Source organism: Nannospalax galili, unplaced genomic scaffold (assembly GCF_000622305.1).
Source record: "Nannospalax galili isolate Female #2095 unplaced genomic scaffold, S.galili_v1.0 scaffold858, whole genome shotgun sequence".
Taxonomy (NCBI): Eukaryota; Metazoa; Chordata; class Mammalia; order Rodentia; family Spalacidae; genus Nannospalax; species Nannospalax galili.
Genome location: NW_008341877.1, coordinates 571355 through 592123, shown reverse-complemented (window position 1 = coordinate 592123; position 20769 = coordinate 571355). Strand labels below are relative to the sequence as shown.

At 36.5% G+C, this 20769-nt stretch overlaps 1 protein-coding gene across 1 annotated transcript; it reads right to left on the bottom strand.

Annotated features, from left to right (window-relative positions):
* Positions 1-929: 929 nt before the first annotated feature.
* Anxa1 (annexin A1) lies at positions 930-18334 on the bottom strand. The gene is made up of 13 exons (XM_008837555.3): positions 18187-18334; positions 12450-12529; positions 12248-12356; positions 11542-11636; positions 10407-10520; positions 9891-9981; positions 8344-8423; positions 7644-7700; positions 6047-6140; positions 4884-4979; positions 3884-3942; positions 2832-2954; positions 930-1543 (listed from the first exon to the last, which is right to left on the bottom strand). Exons 2-13 carry the CDS (start codon positions 12513-12515, stop codon positions 1487-1489), a joined length of 1041 nt encoding a protein of 346 aa, XP_008835777.1. The 5' UTR covers positions 12516-12529; positions 18187-18334; the 3' UTR covers positions 930-1486.
* Between the last annotated feature and the right edge of the window lie 2435 nt (positions 18335-20769).

The window sequence follows — 20769 nt, the reverse complement described above, 5'->3', positions numbered from 1 at the left end:
TCTCCAAGTCCAACCCAGCATGTGCTCATTATCTATGTGTGTGAGCCTTATGTTGTATGTATTAACTTAAAAATAATCACATATTTGACCAAAAAAGGAGTATTAATAGTGTTTCTGTAACTGCAAAGCACTGAGTACATGATAGATATGTTTCTACCTCTATTTTTAAAATTATTTCAATTGTGCGCACGCATATGTGTATGTGTGTGTATGTGTGTGTGTGTGTGTGTGTGTGTGTGTGTGTGTGTACCTGCTTGTCTATATGTACACCATGTGCATGTATGTGCTGGTGAAGGCCAGAAGAAGGCAATGGATCCTCTGGAACCAGAGTTAGAGGTGACTGTGAGCTGCTTGTTTTGGGTGCTGGGAATTGACTCTGGGTCTTCCACAAGAACACCAAATTCTCTTAACCACCGAGTCATCTCTCCAGCCCTTGTATATCTCTACTTTTAATTTTTTGTTTGTTTTTGTTTTGTCTTGGTTTTTTTTTGTTTGTTTGTTTGCTTGTTTTTGGAGTCAGTGTCTCCCTGTAGCCTCATCTTGCTAGACCAGGCTGGCCTCTATCTCACAGAGATCTACCTGCCTCTGCTTTCTGAGTCCTGGGATTAAAGGCATGAAATATCATATCCAGCATTCTGTTTTTAAATATTTAAGTGTATGTTATCTTCAGAACTAGATTATGCACTAGAAATCCAGAAGTAAAATGGTATTACCACTCTGAAAAATTTTGTCAATGTTTTTAAAAAAACAAACATACAATTACCATGAAAGAAATCTAAGGGGTTTTTATTGGCACTGGCATTTTTATATTGGTCCATGGAGTACAGCAGATGCCAAATTATAATAATGGCTTCTTCCAGATGAAAAGGTAAAAGCACTGACACACAGATGTTACCACACCATAATCTATGATAAAATGTTAGAGTCCATTTTCAAGTTTCAGAAATAGTTTACTGAAATCACCATTTTAAGTTTATTTGTTTATTTCATTAAATATTTATAATCTTGGATTCAGGAGCCATTCCTTGATATCAAATTAAACCATTGGATTAGACACAAAAAGAGAAACTCAGACTAGAAAAGTCAGTAGCATAATAACACACAAATTGTTTTACAAAATGGTTTTATTTTCAGCTATAAACATTTTTCTCAGGAAAGTTACCAAAACAACTTGTTCACAGGATTTCTGGGTGGGGGGTGGGCTGGAGCTCCTTTTGTAGACCAGACTACCCCCTGGAATGTTGGGATTAAAGGTGTGCAACACCACACCCAGCTCTGTTTACAGGGACTTATAGTTTGGGGTAAACGTAATTAACAAAACAAGTTTATCTCTATTATACAGATGTGATGTAAATATGATTGATGGCCTACAGTTTTCAGAAAGTAGGTAAGCAGACTTCACAGCTGAAGGAATCTCCTGTTTAAGCCTATGCGATAGAATAAAAAGCTACAGCTAACAGGTGTTCTGATCATACTGCTTCAAAGTTTAGTTTCCACCACAAAGAGCCACCAGGATTTTTTCATAGTCTCCCTTAGTTTCATCCTGTTGAGTGAAAAACAGAGCACACTTAACATAATGCAAAATCATGACCAACATAAGGTATTTTAATTACATAAGAAACACGGTATTTGTAGAATCAGCTGTAGACCCAGTCATATATTACAGTAGATCGTATTTCTTGATATTTGTTCAAAATTCTGTTCATCTAATTAAATAACAATACATTTGGATGATATACAGAATCAACAGCTAACTAGAATCAGAATAAAAACTCCTCTGAACTAGTAGCCTTGTGTTGGGACCATTATTTTCTCAGTATGAAATATATCATAGAATTAAAGAATGATATAATTTGACATCATGCATGAGAAAGTATTTCAGTCACACATTTTAAAGAATGAAAACCAGCCAGACTCGTTGGCACACGCTTTTAATTCCAGCACTCGAAAGGCAGAGACAGGTGAATCTCTGTGAGTTTAAGGCAAGCCTGGTCTATATATCCAGCTCAAGGTCAACTGGGGCTACAGGGAGACCCTGTCTCAAAAAGACCAAAAAAAAAAAAAGAGTGAAAACTATGGACCTGTCATATTCTGACTTGTTCTTAGTAGATTTTAATTGTTAAATATAAAGTATGTGAATTTAAATAATTATCTTTCAACAAGATCAAACTCCTTGACATTTCATTATGCCTTATTGTTCAACAGTCTAATAATATGACTTGAACATATATTTTAAATATTTACATAGGAAAAAATTATTTTTACTAAAATGTAAAATGCAAAAAAATTAATTTTAGGGGGATGGAGAGATGGCTCAGTGGTTAAGAGCACTGGCTGCTTTTGCAGAGCACCTGGGTTCAATTCCCAACACCCACATGACTAGCAACCATCTCTATCTCCAGTTCCAGGGGATTCCATGACCTTTTCTGAGCTCTGCAGTTTTGCATGACACAGGTGCACTTATATACATGCAGGCAAAACACTCATACACATAAAATAAAAAGAAAGAAATAAAAATTTAATCAGCATCAAATTCCTCATTCTTCAGCATATGTACAAAATAAATCATGATGTATATGCATACTGTCAAAATTCTGAAATATTATAGAATAGTTATGCACAGAAGGAAAAGCATTTCTAAACTTAAAAATGCACTTAGTTCTCCAGAAGAGAACAGTAGATTTAATTAAGTGAAGTTTTATTTATTTATGAAGCATCACCATAGCAAATTAAATTCATCATAGTTATGCAGTTTATCAGCTATGGTTTTGGAAAATGTTGAACAGAGAACTTTTATTTGTGGAGGTGCCATTATGAAACTTTCAACTTACCAGAATGGCTTGGCAAAGAGAGATACCATACTTCTTCTGGTAAAATACTTTGATTTCATTCATGTCAATTTCAGAACGGGAGACCATAATCCTGATCAATGCCTTATGGCGAGTTCCAGCTCCCTGTCCAGGAAAATCATTGTTTTATTAGATTCAGACGATCTCTCATTGAAGACCACAAATTTTAGAGAAGTACCTTTTACCCTTCCACACAGTCTGTATAATCATGCCTATATTAATTTTCTCTCCCCCCCATTTCCTCTGTGAAAGCTTCCTTGTTTGTGAATTGGAAGGAAAAATAAAGATAACATCATAACTATTATTTAGAGAGCTCAAAGTCTAAGCCCAGAGGTAAGACTCTACACAGCAGCATTCTTCCTAGAGAATAAAGTAGAAGTGAAATCAGTGAAGCATCTTAAGGGTCTCAGAATGTATCCCTGGCTGGCTTGGAATTCACTCAGTATAGATCAGGCTGGCCTCCAATTTACAGAGATTTGCCTGTCTCTATCTCGTGAGGGCTAGGATCAAAGGTGTATGCCACCACACTTGTAACTCAAATAAAGCTTAATACCACCTATTTCTGTAACATTGCAATAACATTTTAAAAGATCCACTATTAGTTTGTGGCATAGAAAAGAGCATCACAATACAGAGAAAACTTATAAAGTTGAAGATTATAAAAGTCACAACCTTCATGGAAGTAGGTTATTAAAAGAACACATTAAAAGGAAAACTAGGTAACCCTTGGAAACTCGTGTTTTAAGCAAATTAAAAATCACCCATTAAGGCCAGGCGTGGTGGCTCACACCTTCAATCCCAGCACTTGGGAGGCAGAGGAAGTAACTCTATGAGTTCAATGCCAGCCTGGTCAACACAGTGAATTGCAGGTCAGCTGGGGCTATAGGGAGATCCTGTCTCAGACAAACAAACGAAAAACCCCAAATCACCCATTAAAGCTCCTGCCAACTCATCTCATAATCATATCTAAGTTCTCTGCTCTTCTATATACAAGTAATTTTTCTTCTAAGTAAACCATGTAAGTAGAACGGTACCTTCATGGCCTGATGAAGTTTCTCGGCAAAGAAAGCTGGGGTGCTGGTGGCACACTTCACTGTAAGGCAAATTCAGTTGATGTATTCATTACAGAAGTAGAAAGGTGAATATGAAAGAAAGGAAGTTTACAGGAGGGGTTCTGTCGCTCCGTCCTAATGTCAGGCATTTCGCTCATTAGAAAACAGAATGACTCTCCCACATTTCCAGCACACCCCCACAATATAATCTATTTCCTAACCACCTTCATTCTTCCCGGACAACTCTAATAATCACTACTATCCTTCCTCTCTGCAGCTGTAGAGAAACTAGGAAGTATCCACAGTCATACAAGTAAACATGTGACTTATGTTGTAAAATGAACAAATTCAATGTACTACAACAGGACAAATTTAAATATAAACTGTCCAAACAAAATAGCAGCCTATGTCTATAGGGGCCTTTCTTTATGTTGCTACTCAACGTGGGATTTGTGAACAGCAGCACTGATATCGGCCACAGCTGGTTCCAAGACCTGCTAAAGAATATGCATGTGGGATTCACTGACATGCTGACATTTGGGAAATACTGCTTATTAACATAGGTCTCCAGGCTTTTGGCCATCAGGACACCATGGATGACATCAGAAGTTAACCCAGACCTACCATCTTATATTCTCCTGGACTTGCTCAAGACCACACAACTAACAAATATTACACCAGGACTTGAATTCATTGCTCTTGGCGACCATTCAGAATTGCCTGGGTGCTGTGTCCTGCTTGGTGCACTCTTTCACACAAGCAAGTGCTCAGTTCATGTATTCCACTCCTCCATGTTCTGAAGAGGAGACAAGCTTTTCTCGCCATTAATAAGGCCACCTTATCTCTTCTTCAGTCTGACACAGATGTATAGATGCATGTAGTTGCAGGCTTATTTTTCTTACTTTGTTTTTGAAGAGGACAGCAATGAAAACACGGGTATACAAATCCAGGTTTGAACTCTTCCTGTCCAAGGCCTACGTACCAATGGCTGTGAGGCAATTCTCAATGTCACCCTTCAGCTCCAGGTCCAGAACTTTGTTCATATCATGCTGACTGTACTTTTTATAATTCTGAAACACTGAATATTAGATTAAACATCAGTACAAAGCATCCTGTTTTTAAGCAGACTTTTGCAAAATCAAGGTGACTGACTCAAGGAACATAGAACATAGAACTTCACACTTTTAAGGGTATTTGTGTGACTTGATGTAACACATCTTCCTTAATCTTCTGTTGGGAATGCAACTCACATGAATATTTGGGTGTTCAAATCTATTTTGTAGAAATGCTAGAAGTGCCAAAAGTTATCAGAAATGCCATGTTATTGACAGTTAGGCCAGTAATACCTCCCAAGGCAAAAGTCCTTTCCGTCTTCTTTTAAAATATTTTATTATTTTTATTTTGTATGTGTATGCGTATATTGCCTGCATGTAGGTAAGTGTACCCGTGTTGTGCAAAGCCTGAGGAAGTCAGAAGAGGCTGTTGGATCCCCTGGGACTGGAGTTATGGACAGTTGTTAGCTGCCATGTGTGTGCTGGGATTCGAACCCAGGACTTCTGCAAGAACAAACAGTGTTCTTATCTGCTGAGCCATCTCTCTAACCCCAGCTTTCCATCTTCTTTTAATATCAGCACAGAAAATTTCCCTTACTTAACATTAGGAATCAGTGTGCTGGTATAAGGAACTTTGTAGAATTTATGTGCTTTGTCTTTCCAAAGACTCACAACTAATTCTTGTCCTCAAAGGAAATGATTCTTGATGGTTTTTGTTTTGTTTATTGAACATCTACCCATTTTTTCCTTCACTAAGCCCCAAGGTTTGGGCAGTTGCTTATTTTTCTGTTTCACATATTCTATTTTATTTATATTTATTGTTATTGTTATTCTAAAACTTTCAAAAGAATCGAAACCATGAAAAATAAATGGTGGACCCATCCCAAAGTCACAAAATATATTCACAATGGCATGCAATGGTAGCTTTACAAAGCTGATGAATAGGCTAAAGCAGTAATGGGCAAGCTTCACTGCACCCATCTGACATAGAAGGGACTCTGACTAAGACTACATATTTTCTTTCCTCTTACTTGTCCTCAATAAAGAAAATTGGTTATTTAATAAACACATTCCAGAAAACATTCCTCGTTACCTCTGCGAAGATGGGTATAGCTTCTAGTGGTCAGGATTGTGCAGAACACGTTTACATCTGTCCCCTTTCTCCTTTCTCCTGCTTCATATAAAGCCTGTCAAGAAATCCATATGTAAGCACTTGACCATGTGCTGCAATGATATACACACAGAAATGTTAGCTCTCCTTAAAATTGCCTAGACAGCTATTTTTTACATAATACAGTCAGAGTAGGCAGCACTAAGTTTGGGTCCTTCTTAAAGACAGGGATCTTAATTTTTGTCAAATATTTCTCAAGGTCCTTTGTAAATATGGCAGACTGAGTACATGTTTTCAGAATATCTGAATATCTGTTTGCTGAGTTAATTGCTTTAAAAAGCATTACTTTACAGAGGGATTCTGTAAAGTACATTTTTATACTTCATTGTTCAAAGAAGTTTTCAGTAATCAGTACCAATAAATTAATAATTCAACCATTGCCTAGATCTGGCATATTTTCTCTATAAACACATTTGCTACTAAAGGACATTAGAATTTGATACTACAATTTCTTTTTCTGTTTCTTTTTTTTAAAACTGCATAGTCCAGGTAGGACAAGCACTTTTAAAAAAATATATTTTTAAAATTTTATTTATTATTTTTACTTTATGTGTATGCATGTATTGCCTGCATGTAGGTAAGTGCACACGTGTCATGTAACACCCACGGAGGACAGAAGAGGCTGTCGGATCCCCTGGAACTGAAGTTACAGGCAGTAGTTAGCTGCCATATGGGTCCTGGGATTTGACCCTGGGTCTTCTGCAAGAACAGTCAGTGTTCTTAACTGCCAAGCCATCTCTCTAGCCCCATACTACAATTTCTAAATTTAAATTGCAGCTCTAAAAGTTGTATAATCTTAGACAAATAATTTAACTTTATCAAGCTACAATTTTTCTTCCTCTGCAAATTCAAAAGACAATCCCTGCTCTTTTGTCACAAATGTGTTCTGTTAACCTAAAATTTTAATTTCTACCATCCTCCTGGGTCAAACTAATTCATGTAGTCTCCACAAACATACATTAAAGAGCCCTGAGAGTCTGGAAATTGAAACATATTCAGAAATGTCAATAAATAAGAATAATCTTGTTATGGGCAGTTATTTAACCCTAAGTGCTGCTTTTTCATATGCTTGCACAATTTCTGTCAAAACAATACTAGACACATTCAGTGCTTTCACTGTGCTCAATAATAATCTCTTTTCCCAGCTGGATGTGTTGACATGTACCTCTAATCCCTAAAGGAGGGGGATTTCAAATTTGAGGTCGGCATACACTATCGGCCAAGATCTTACATATATAATTGTTTTTTTTTTTAATACTCGGTAAAATAAAAATTCAAATCAAATTCTGATTGTTCTCTTTCAGTTCTCTCTGGTTTTATGAATGATGAGATCAACTGGAAATACAGACTACATTTTTTATTCCTGGGCTACATGAAATTGTGTCTAATTTAATGAACATTAAAAATCCATTGTCATCTCAAAGTGCCTGAGATCCGATTCCTTGTGAAAGGTGTAAGATGGTGACCACGCAGAGAACAGGAAGATTTGCTTCAGTGTTACTGTGTCAACTTCGCTTACCCTGGCATCTGTATCAGCCAAATCGTGATTCACAAGGAAATCCTCACAACGGTCACCCTGAAAAACATTCCAGCTTTTTGTAAGCTTGTATGTAGACTGCAATCACAGGATTAACTTAATTCTCTTAAAATAAGACAGTCTTCAAGGAAAAGAGACTCAAAAGGATATTTATGTTTGCAAGAACATTATACTAAGAAAAATAAGGAAGACAAAGGCCAGTAGTGTGTGGCCTCCTTTAGAGATGCTGTCTAAATAAAGTGAACTCAGGAATGTGAAGATAGATTGATAATGACCAGAGGAGGTGGGGTGGGGAGTAAAGATGTTGGTGAAAGGACACAGTTCAAAATAGAAAGAAAGAATACATTTCGGGATGTACTGCATAGTAAGAGGACGAATAATCAACAATGCAGGGTATATTTCTAAATAAGTAAGAGAAGAAACTTCAAATGTTTTACCTTATAAAGTGATAGGCAAGTGAGGTCATCGATAAATCATTTAGTTTAAGTGATTAAATCCAGATCATGTATATCAAAATAGCACATTGTTCCCTCAAATAAACACGATTATAATTTACTAATTAAGCACTATTAATTTTAAATGGAACAGTAAGTTTCTCATATATAGAAAGAGATCATAATTCTTAAGATTTTATTCTTTATAAAAGCAAAGACATTTCTGGAAGCATTTGAGTTATATATACCTTGGCAAGAGAAAGTAAAGCCTTCTGGAAGTCTCCAGATGTATCTGAAGTGATATCTTTGGCCAGATCTCTTTTCAGCTCTAAAAAGCGAGAAAAAAAGTTGTTTTTTTCAGTGAATTATTGGAAAACAATGATGCTAGTAATAAAATAACTGTATCTAACAAGTCTGCATTAACTTATAGTTTACAATGTCTAACAATTTACAGAACACATTTTAAAATTTTTTATGTAACAACAAACTAGAGGAGAAGTTTTAGATTGTAACATAATTCTCTATAGGTCAATGGGAACAATTTGAGTAACACTGTGAATGAAACTCAGAGCAGTAAATATTTGTTAGCAAGAATGAGTTTGTTAGATATATGTTATCAAATAATTACTTCTGAAATACAATATGTCAAAATGTAAGCAACAGAATGAATAGAACAACTATTTACTTGTTTGAACATAAGCTATTTATTTACCTTAAAATTATAAGTATCTTATACATAGTATAGTTTAATGATATGTGTGTATGTTTATTTAAATGTCTTGTTTATACATATATATCGAACTGTATAAAATAGTGCTTTAATAGAAGAAATAACTATAATGAATCAGAAAAAGAGCAGTTTAATAAGCTATCTCTGGACTATGTCTTTGGTGTCATAGCAAAATATGGCTGTTTACCTTTGTAAACAATGTTTTACCAAAAACTGAATAATTATGTCTCTTGGATTATTATTACTGTTGGTGGATTTAAGTTAAACATTGGTTACAAAATAAGATTTGCAGAAAACGTGGTTTAACGCTTCTTTATTTTGGTTCACTTACATTGAGAATAATGTGTAATGTCTACTGAACCCTTGGTGCTTGGTAAGAGAACCAGGCAGGAAGGTTCTCTATGGAGTTACATATTAGTTTAGAAAAATAAAATAGCCAGTAGCTCAGGGAAACTAGACGTGCAAGGAGACTGGCACTATCCCCACTGCAGTGTGAAATGTCTCATTTGATCAAAGGCTTCACTAGTTAAGATGATCCATGGATGGTTTTCAACCCCATGCATGTAACCAGAGAGTAGAACTGAATCTTTTATGTTCATAATAGTAAAACTAACAATTAAAACTCATAAAAGGCCTATTACCTTTTCAAAGAAAAGCATTCTGTTCTGAAATATTTTTTTATTATATATTCTTTTCAAAATAAAAGACACATGGTAGTTTTTATGCAATAAATATCTTGATAATAGAACAATGTTTTCAGAAAATCATTTACATGCAATGCCCTGAACTGAAAGTCTCATTGTAACAACTTGTACTCATTTTTTCTAGAAGACATTTTCTATTAAAGTGTAAGATTCATGTAGGTTGGGACCCGCATTCTCACATCAGCATACCAACAGCCTGAAAGTTCCCTGGTAACAGCATGTATGGATATACAGGTAATAAGGGAACATTTTAAGGTATAGCCTTTCTAGACACCCATAATTAATATCTATAGCTGATGTTAAGCTGATGTATTTGCTTTCCTGTACAAGTAAGGCATTGGATGGATGGATGACCTCTTACCCTCTCTGTAGACCCTGTTAATTTCTCTGATTTCTTTGTTTGTTCTTGATACCAGAATTTCAATCAGAGTATCTTCATCAGTTCCAAGTCCCTGAAATTAAGGAAAGGAAAATACATATAAAATTCTTTTATTCAAGAGAATCAAATAGTTTGCGTTCACAAATTTTGTTGTAATTTGTCATTTTATCAATTTTCCCATAATATTTAATAATTATATGAGCTCTATTATATTTTTCTAAAGCAAAGTGAATTTATTTTTAGTATTCTGGATAAAGATATGAAAAATGTAGATATTTGACTTACACATTCTTTACTTACATATTTAAATTACAAGGACATTAGTAGCAACATTTCTATTTTCATATATGTACTGAGTTGCTGAATTATTAATTTTCTCATTCATTAAGCATTGACTGATGTCAGGCTAGATAATGAAGATACAGTGACAGTGACAATAAACTTTCCCTGTACATATTCCTGAAGAAAGCTACTTTTTTCTTAAAGTGAATACCTTACCTTCATGGCAGCACGTAGTTCATCTGCATCAAACTGGGCTGGAGTTTTTAGCAGAGCTAAAACAACCTCCTCCAGGTGACCTAAAAGGGCTTTCTTCAGAATTTCATCCAGGGGCTATAAACAAGAATCAAGGTTTCTGTAAGTTATATGCTAAGTGATACAAGATGTAGTATTCCTGACTTTTAGGGCATCTCACTGCTGATCCCTAAGTCCTCATGTTCTATAACTCTGCCCCTCCCTGCTGAAAAGCAAACTGGATATTTAGGAATGTCATCTTTATCTTTTAGAACTAGAGGGATTAGATGAAGTTTCCCAAATCCATTGGTAACATCTTAAATGATTGTGACTCGGTCTTTTTTAAAGGGAATGAATCACAAAGCTGAAAACACAAAAAGCTCTTTCAAGTTTTGAGGTTTTCAGCGATCTAGTAAGCACTATAATTTTAAAAAAATGTTATATTGCAGTTTTCTAATTACACTTATTTAAAAATAAGCTACCCATATTTGCTATAAAAGATATAGTGTTTACTTATAGCAGAATTGTGTAAAAACTTTAGATTTCTTCACTAAACAGTTCATTTTTAGTTTCAGTAAAAAGTGCATTTCTTTTTTAAAAGTATTTTATTTATTATTTCTATTTTATGTGTATGAGTGTAGCACCTGCATATAGATACACCCATGTAGTACAATGCCTGTGGAGGTCAGAAGAGGGCATTGGATCCCCTGGACCTGGCATTACAGATGGTTGTTAACCACCATGTGAGTGCTGAGACTCGAACCTGATCCTCTGCAAGAGCAGCCGGTGCTCTTAATCACGGAGCCATCTCTCCAGCCCCCAAAATACATTTTAATCAGAGCAAATTATTCTTTGTAGTAATTTCGATGTTTATTATGCTTAAATTGATATATTGTCTTCAACACAGAACATCACCTTCACAAAAACTTATACCGAGATTGGCCAATTTATGAACTGAGTGAATTTGCTAGAACTGATTGGATTGCAATAAAGGAGACAAACAATGCAAACTCCATCTTAGGGCTAATGGGTGATTAGGATGGAAAGAACTAGGGACTGTGCTTCAGAATAGTGTGTAGACATAAATATGACCAAACATCTGAGCTTACGGCTCCCCCACCTTTCCATGCTCCTGGAAGTACGCGGCCTTGATTTGCTGGCGCTGAGCATTGGTTCTCTTGGTTAAAATGTCAATGATGGTGGCTTCATCCACACCTGGAGATAAAGCATCTGCTGTTTTAACATCAGTTTTCTTAATCACCAACAACTGACATAAAATGATTCATTATCAAGATGTGCTCAGTGAAGTTTGTAACAAACCAAGAAATATAACTGTGTTAGCCTAGGAATTAAATGCTACAAGACTTATTAGCTGATAAACATAGGGTTGCATTTCATTAATTTGAATGAGAAAGTAAGGGACAAGGTAATTGTTCCTGGACTTCAGTATTCTCGTCTGATGCAAGCTCAAACCCTAAACATGATCAGTATTGGTTCCTACTAGAAACAATTTTATTTTAGGATATCTATTTTAGGAACACGGTTCCACCACTGACCAAAATTTCCTAAGTACTGAAAGCAAATACACCATAATCCTTTTGAGAAAGATTCTAACTACACAGCCCATGAAGGCCTTAAATTGCTAATCATCTGGCCACAGCCTCTCTAGTGCTAAGATATTATATGTATATATAAAATCAATAAAAGTCCTTGTGCCACAATAATCTTTTTGTCTTCTCAATGAAAAACTATCACTTAGGTTTCCAATAACCATTTAAACAGCTGCTCTGAAATGCTCAGGAGACTTTACAGAGAGACACACCCACCTTTGACTGTTATGGCTTTGTGCAAGGCAGCAACATCTGAGGATGGATTGAAGCCGGGGTAGTAGTTCACTGCTGACCCAGGGCCAGCTTTGGATGATTTCACAGTATCCTGTGGATGTGAAAGATATACATTAGTGCCCATTCACTCATATTGGTGTTTATTTTAATATGGTAACTAAGTCATTTTGTTACTATTACTTACAATGTATTCCTGTTCTTGATTGTCAATAAACCAGGCCTGCTTGAGGAATTCTGTTACCATTGCCATTTTTAAAGAAGTGTCTGAAAAGAAAATGGGTAGATGCTTTTATATAACAAACTTGACACCCACAAACACTACCTTTACACACGCAAGACACAGCAACAGAGAGTAATCTTTCTTGTTGGGATTATTCTTTGGAATATAAGATGTGAGGTGTAGGTATTTTAAGTGTCCATAGCCTCCACTCAAAAACTGGGCTTTTTTACGGTATGTTCAGACCATCCTTTAACAATCAGATAACTATTCCATGCCACATCACTGGTATAAATTTACAGCCCAGTCCCCAGGTGCCAAACACTGAGGATCCAAAAGCTTTAAAATACTGTCCTTTGCCTCAAGGACTCTAGAGCTGGTATGTGCTCGTCATCTGAAACATCAAAGAGTAAGGAAACTTTTCAGACAAAGTGCTGGTTTAGCACAGCCTTTCTTGAAACTAGTCAAAATTAATCTGGCAGAATGTTGAAGAGAATAAAATAGAGAAAAACTGTTATGTTTGGGAAGATGAATTAAGTTTGCTCGATGAAGAACAGTTGACAGAAGTTGTAACAAAGAATTTAAATATACGTCCGAAGCTCAGGGGAAAATCATCACATTTGTGGAAAGAGTCCCTTTGTGTTTCAAAAGGATCATTCATTAGGCACCGTGGTGAAGAGCTGAGAACAGCATGCCTATTCTGTGTGCCATTCGATCATCTGTGTGCCAAAGTAGTGGCTGGAGAAAAGGCATGTTTACGTTTACAAAGTAAAGTAACCAGGAACTATCTACAGAACTGAATCAACTCACATTGCTTGGTATGAATTTATTTGTATAACTGATATTTTCACATTTCCCCTATTTGAGTTGTGTATTTACACACACACACACACACACACACACACACACACACACACAAATTACATGTTTTCTCTGTCTGCCTGACATACACGCAGAGGAAACATAATTAGTTTCTACATGTTTTGGTTGTTATTTGGACAAAAAGAACTTGGGTGAGGCTATATGTACATGATCTTTTGGCAACTATCGTAGAGGAAGTTTTAAAGCTGCTGTCATGGTTTGGTAATATTTGCATCTAAAAGAACATATGTATTTTAAAAACTTGAAGTTTATTGAAAATTAACCTGTTGTCTCCACCTACACAGATGGCCACCAGTGATCCTTTTTGCCTGAGACTGCTCAGGGCCTGCACTAATCTACCTCTGACACCCTCTGGAGATGGCTCATGTGACTACCCTTGAGGGAGACTGGAAAGAACATCTCTGCAGTTTTAAAGTCACGTATGCAGCCATATGACTTATGATCCAGAAATCAAGTTGATGTCTTAACAGCAAGTTCAGACAAAGAATTTCAATCCATACCTACTGAAAAAAATGACAACAGTTCCGAGTAATGACATTCAGTGCTTGAGGGAAATAATGCTCAAAGCAGAAACAGTCCCCACTCGATTACCCTGGGCCCTGTTCAAATTACTGAGCTGTCCTTGGTGTGAAGAGCCAATATGGGGTGCATTCACTAATGGACTGCTTCCTCTCCAGCCATCAATAATTTTAAAGTTGTTTCCTAATGTAAAGTCAGGATATGCAATCGTGCAGGAGACTGTACTTCCTGCCACAGTCTAATCTGCTGCAATTTCTGTTGCCACACAGAATTTCATAGTTTTACCACACATTTGGCACACACAAAACTTCAGAGCAATTCCAGCAAAGTTTCAACATTCAGAGTTGCTATCTTGACTGTCATATCCACGCCTCTAGTAAAGTAGAATCCTTAAAAATGAGCGATATGATTGGTCCTTAGCAAAACAGAATCTTCAAACTAATTAAATGATTGGTCCTTGACAAAGTGCTTCTCTAACACTTAGTAGAAAGTTCAGTATTTTATTGTTTTCAATTAAGAAAGAAAAACCGTCAAACCAGCACTTGAGAGGCAGAGGCAGGCAGATCTCTGTCAGTTCAAGGCCAGCCTGGTCTACATAGTAAGTTCCAGGAGAGCTGGGGCTACAGGGAGACCCTGTCTCAAAAAGACCAAAAAAAAAAAAATGTATAATGCACAAATTTCTTTTTTCAAAAACTAGGAAAGCTTAGTGAAATAATGATGTGACTATGATAATTGTATTACACAAAATAACAAAAACAAGAAGGTTCAGAAATTTGTTTGACAAGTGTCCCTAGAGAAAACAGCTTTGCCCTTCCATCTTCTGAGCTCTTCCACTCTAGTTTGAAGTATTTTCCTGAAGGGTGTGCCCACCAGCATAGTCTAGAAAAGCAAAGCATCCAGACCAGCACCATCCTCAGCAAAGCCCATGGAGGAAGAGGGAATCCTAAGGCAGCCAGACATCTTCTAGTGCTTAGTAAAGCTTAAAGACACCAAGATTGTGGATGAATGCACACAATAGCTCTAAAGAAAATTGATTTTTATCATGGCCTGCTGGGTAAGTGCCTAAAGCCAAGCACCTATATTAACAGAACTACTTTATATAAAGCACCTCACAGACACCTCAGTAAAAGTATTTAGGCAGATTTCATTGCTGGCCAATTCCACCTGCTTAGTACTTAGACTGCGTGGAGATAAACTTAACTGGGTTATTTCCAAAAAGGAGTTCTTTCTTCCATCTTTTAAAAACTATAATTTTGTTTCAGATCAACATATATTTCACCTACCTACCAATGATCTCAATCCAAGTTTGTATCTAGGATTAGGATGAGCTAATGTGAAGACAAAATTGGCTATTTATATACCTAGGCCAACCTACATGCAAGTTAACAGTGCTTATTATTTCCTCTAATTAATAATCTTTTTGTGAATGTGCGCTACCTTCCAGTTTAAGCTTATGTGTGGATTAAATGTTTAGCTTTCTCAAGATTAACATTTTTGTGCATCTATATATAGTCAGCGTCATGTTTCTTTTCTTGAAGTTGCTTCCAGAATTTTAGAGGAAAGGTGAGTTTCGTGGCTTACCATGCTTTCCTGGTTACAACACTTTATATATTCATTGCAAAGTCCAAAGTAAAAAAATGCACATTGAGTAACTTATTTCACTCAACAGAGTATATCCTAGAGAAGACATCTTTATGGTGTACCTCCTGTGACATGCGAGAACGCTTAGTTCCACAGTGACAGCAGCGGCAACTTAGCCCTTTCCTGGACAAATACTTTTCATCATCCCCATTTCTTTTATCTAGGACAACAGGATGTCATTTTCAGACCGATTTCCTGGTCGAAGGGTCAGGATTCATAAATACTTCTTTTTTTACTAAAACTATTGTATATTACTTTAAGTTAGTGACCAAAAAGGTAAAGACAAGATCAATATTATTTTTAATCCACTTGAGAATCAAATTCATTCACTCCTGGAGACTGTCATAGTAGGCTTCACTGCAGCCTGAGGGAGTTTACTGTCATAAGCTTTTCCCTTATGCTCACTTGTTCCTTAAACAACCTTTCGTAAGTCCTTCCCACACCTACCCACAGGCAGAAGATAATTAGACTATTCAAGGCCACATGGGGAAGATAATTAGACTATACAGTGACATCATTTTGAAGAACCACTTTATGAAAGTAGCTCCTGGATATTTTGCTTCAAGCTTATGCATAGGGAGTTTCTGTTGCCTGAAATGCTCATTCCTCCTCCACACCCACTGTCTTTTGCCTGACTAACTGCTATTTCTAGTGAAGACTCAGCATAGAGGATTTATCACATCTCCAGGAAGCTCAGCACTGCACTGAGGGAAGTTCTGAAGGGTATTGCCTTCGCCTGTCCACTAGTCTCAGGCCGTAATGCATTATCACTTTGTGTTGGCATCTGTACTCCCGGCAGTCTTCCCCGAAGGCAGAGCCAACATCATGCACCTCCAATTCCTGGTGAATTGCCTAGCATTCAGTATGCTCCTAAGCCCTGGCAAATTAACAAATAGCACATCGGGAACCATCTATACAAATTTAACAAACACATAAGACCCATAATTACAGTATTTTAAACAGAAGATTCAGGGTGTTACAGGCCTTATTTTAATTTTCTTTAACTGGAAATCTGACCTCACAAAAACATTAAACTTCTCCAGATGGTTTTCATTAGTTAAATAAGAATGTAGAGATAAACAGTCTCTTACATCCATTATAGTTCTGAAGCACCTAGCTGACATTTCGCCTTGAATAAATATAGATAAGGAAAATTAATCTAAAGAAGGAAGTCATTGGATAGATTAGAATTTTGATTTTCCTGATAAATTTATGCAACTTTGAAGGAAGAAGAAATAGTTAAGTTTGAGAATTGTTTATGGTTATGGTTTGTCACTAAAAATCAGTAAGTCCTTTTGTTTTGCTCTGATCTTAAATATGTCACTAATGAACAGATCTAGAGAGAATAACAGTCAACACAGCCAGCTAATATCATATTCAGAAATAAACCTTGGTAGCCATTTTGATTGAGAAAGTGCTTAATAAGTATCAAAATCCAGCTGGTTCCTTAATAATGTAATTTTCACTTTGGGTATCTGGTAGATGTGGTTGGGCCTGGGGCTAGGGTGGCAAAGTCAGTGCTGAAGAAGAGACCATTTCAGAAATAGAAAACCAGCATTTTACTCCGTATGAATCATCTGAAGTATGCCTTGTTTGTATCTACCAAAACACATTCCAAGTCTGAAGGAGAATATTGATTTCTCAGAGTTCAGACATGATTTTAGGAGTCACACCTTTCTTCATTGGCTCACCTTAAACATGGGAACTCAAGGCATTTCATTAACATTTTAAGTGCGCTAAGAGAAAGGTCCTAGAAGAAACATTTGTAATAAGCATGCAAAAATTTCCAACATAGTAAAACTCTAGATAGATTTGCTTTTTGCCTTTCTAAGGAGTTTATGAACTTATCTCACTGGACAATCAAGACACTACTACGTCAAACAGTTTTTATATGGCCCCTCCAGCATTCCATGAGAGAATTTATCTGACACCACCCAAGAAATATTTCCTTTCCCCTTAGGTTTTCAAAGGAGCACTGGAAAAGCCTGTCTATGACACAGAAATTATAGGAAAATGAATGTGGCCACTCCCTCTGGAAATGAAGTGAGTAATAAGCAGGCTGTCTCAAACTACGAGTAAAAATAACCGTAATTTCAAAACGTTAATTAAGGAGGGCATGAATTCCATGCTGCGGTCTTAATTCACTTGGTTTTCCTTACAAAAAAGAAAAAGTCTATATGAAAGCCTTTTATTCTGAAACAGCTCTTCACAATTTGCAGCATCTGTCTCTCTGGGACCCGCCAGTATCCTAGCTCCCACCCCTGCAAGATGCGAGGCAAAACACAGCTCTGGAGACACATTCCAAGCCGGAGAGAAGGAAAACCACATTCTTTGAAGCCAACCAGGGGACATGCGCACTTTTTTCCCCCATTCCTTCGGTAAGTCAAAGGCGGAGCAACGAAGGAAATTGCCACAGTTTTGAAGAACAGCCGAACATTACCCTTTATGGTTCCTAAAATATTAATACACAATGTAATTTTACAGCAAGATTTATTAAAGCCTATTAAATGCGACTAGTCACAAATCCTACAGAAGCGGTAGTCTTTTAAACACTCACGAAACTTCTTTTCAAAGCCCAAAGCAAACCAAGTAGAGTTTTCACTGGTTTAGTAAAAGTTTCTAAAACTCTCAAAACCCTCTGCAAAGCAAAACCAACGCTTACCCTTTTCTTTTCCTTTCTTCCAAGGAGCTACTGAGAGGCTCTCCTGTGAAGATTTCAATCTGGAAGTGGAGTGTTGGACTCCTGATTTTATAGGATATGAACGGAGCCACACCTAGCAACCAGAAGTTAGCAACCGGCTGTCTTTGTTTGAAGAACAGGCTCAGTGCTGGCCAAACCCAAAGTGAAACAAGTCTTGCAAAACTTTTCACAGAAGCAGCTCAGCTGACAGCACAACGAAATGAAAAGGAGGGGCGGCCTTTCTGCTCCCTCTTTCTCTCTACTTTTCGGCCCCAGAGGTGGGGGAATGTGACAGAGCTTCAGTTATGCTGTGTTTCCTGCCCCTGTCCTAATGAACCTAATCACTCACTTTCAAAATTAAGCAGATTGTAGAATAAAAAAGTACCTTAACTTCAAAACTAAAAAAGAAAAGGGCCTTATGATAAATTTCAATTCCATCCCTCATTACTACATGATCTTGGGGATTTTTTATTTCTCTGATTTTGTTACCACTTTTCTATATAAACATAATATCACTAATGCAGCTTAACTCCAATAATTTTTGTCACAATGAGATATAACTTATTTGTAGATTTTAACATTAGACAGAGATGAGTAATTTCCTGGTTATAGTTCATCTGCCTTCCAAACTAAAGACTTTTTGTGCTTGGAAGAAATATGAAAAAAACTGAAGCTTCAGATTGGTTCAAAGTTATGAGCAGTTAATGCTAAAATTTTAATTATAATGACATTTAATAAAATTATTGATATTAGAGGAAAGGGTACGTATACTGATTTTTTAATAGAGTCAATTTACATATAAGTACAAACAGATCTTTACTCTTATATCCTAACCAAACAATAAAACAAGGAACCAAAACTATGAAGTGTAGGGATTAGTGGGTTTGCAACTGCCAGAGTACATGGAACATAAGAAATTTCCCACCTGATGTAAAAGGGGCAAGTTTTTCCTGAAGCAGCAATAATGACTCATTTTTATTCTTCATAAATCCTTATTAAACAGTATATGGGGTTTCTTTTGAACTATGCATAGTATGGCTCTGCCCACATTGCACTTTACTCCTGTTTTCCTCATAGATCTCTCAGGGTAATTAGATATTTCAAGTTTCTGAAAGCCAGTGAATGTGTCTTGGGTAAAATCTTAGTGGTAAAATGCTTGCATGAGGACCTGAGTTCAGTCATCTGAATCCAAATGAAAAAGCTTGGTGTAGAGGCATGATTGTAATCCCTCCACTGGAGAGATGGAGACAGGTGGAACCCTGGGGTTCACTGGTCAGTCATTTTAGCCTAATCAGTGAGCTCTAAGCCAACCATGTCTCAGTTCTGCCTCAAAAAACAAAGTGGACAACACTTGAGCAGTAACATCTGAGGTTGATCTCTGACCTCTACAGGAACACAAACATAGTACATACACAAGCACACACACACACACAAACACACACACACACACACACAATCGATAAATGGACAGGAATGGTGGCTCACACCTGTAATCTCAGCACTGAGGAGGCTGAAGCAAGAGAATTACCATGAGTTCGGGGCCAGCCTGAGCTGCATAATAAACAGCAGGATACCCTGAGTTACAGTGTGAAATCTTGTCTCAAATGAAAATACAAGTCAATAGAAAAACAAAAATACCTTCTTAAGATTGGTAATATTTGTGGCACATACTGGCACTTCAATGAAGCCAATGTATCCTTAAGTAGTACAGCTGTTTAATATCACTACTTGGAAAAAGCCAATTCATGTTTTTGACCCCTGCTGCATGTATGTGTTGAAAACAAGAATCAGTTAATTAGATATTAATTAGTATGATTGATATCATGGCAAATTGCTCTTGACAGATGTAAAAGTAGGGTTTTAACACCATATTTATATTGTCAGCTAAGATGGGAAAAGATAATTATATAAACTGTGGTTAATTTACTTTTTCTTCTGTTTATATTTATATTCCGAACTTTGGTAGTGGAGATGTTGGCCCACAGATACACAGTGATGACCTTATAAAATAAAAACTGTTCATGTTTCAGAAATAGAATTAATGTGGAAGAAACACATAGTTTCTTTTTGTTTTGTTTTTGTTACCCATATCATAAAATACACCAAGTGGAAGTGATTTTTTTATGTTTGATTTTGTAATGCTTTAACAAACTCACAATAGCAAAACTAAATATAGTACTTACTGTAAATTAAAAGGAAAAAACATTTAAAGAGTATATGTCCAAAAATAACTTCCAATTGTAACTAAGAGTAAGGGAAACTTCCAAACATAAAAAGGGGAAAATATTAGCCATGTGGGACTATTGCTGTGAATATGCAGTTGGAATCTTTTTTTTTTTTTCATTACATAGTAATACTGTCAAATGCATTTGTGGAAAAAAAAAAAAAGTGTAAGACATGCTACCATTGACAGCTAAGGGACAGTATGGGGTTAACTGCTGTGTGAGGGAAAAGCCACATTCCCTGGTTCCAGAGCTCTGACTCACCAGTCTTGCTGTTTCTTAAAGACTGATTCATCAGCTTCAGGATTCACAAACAGCCAGAAAACAAAGGAAAGGGAGAGAA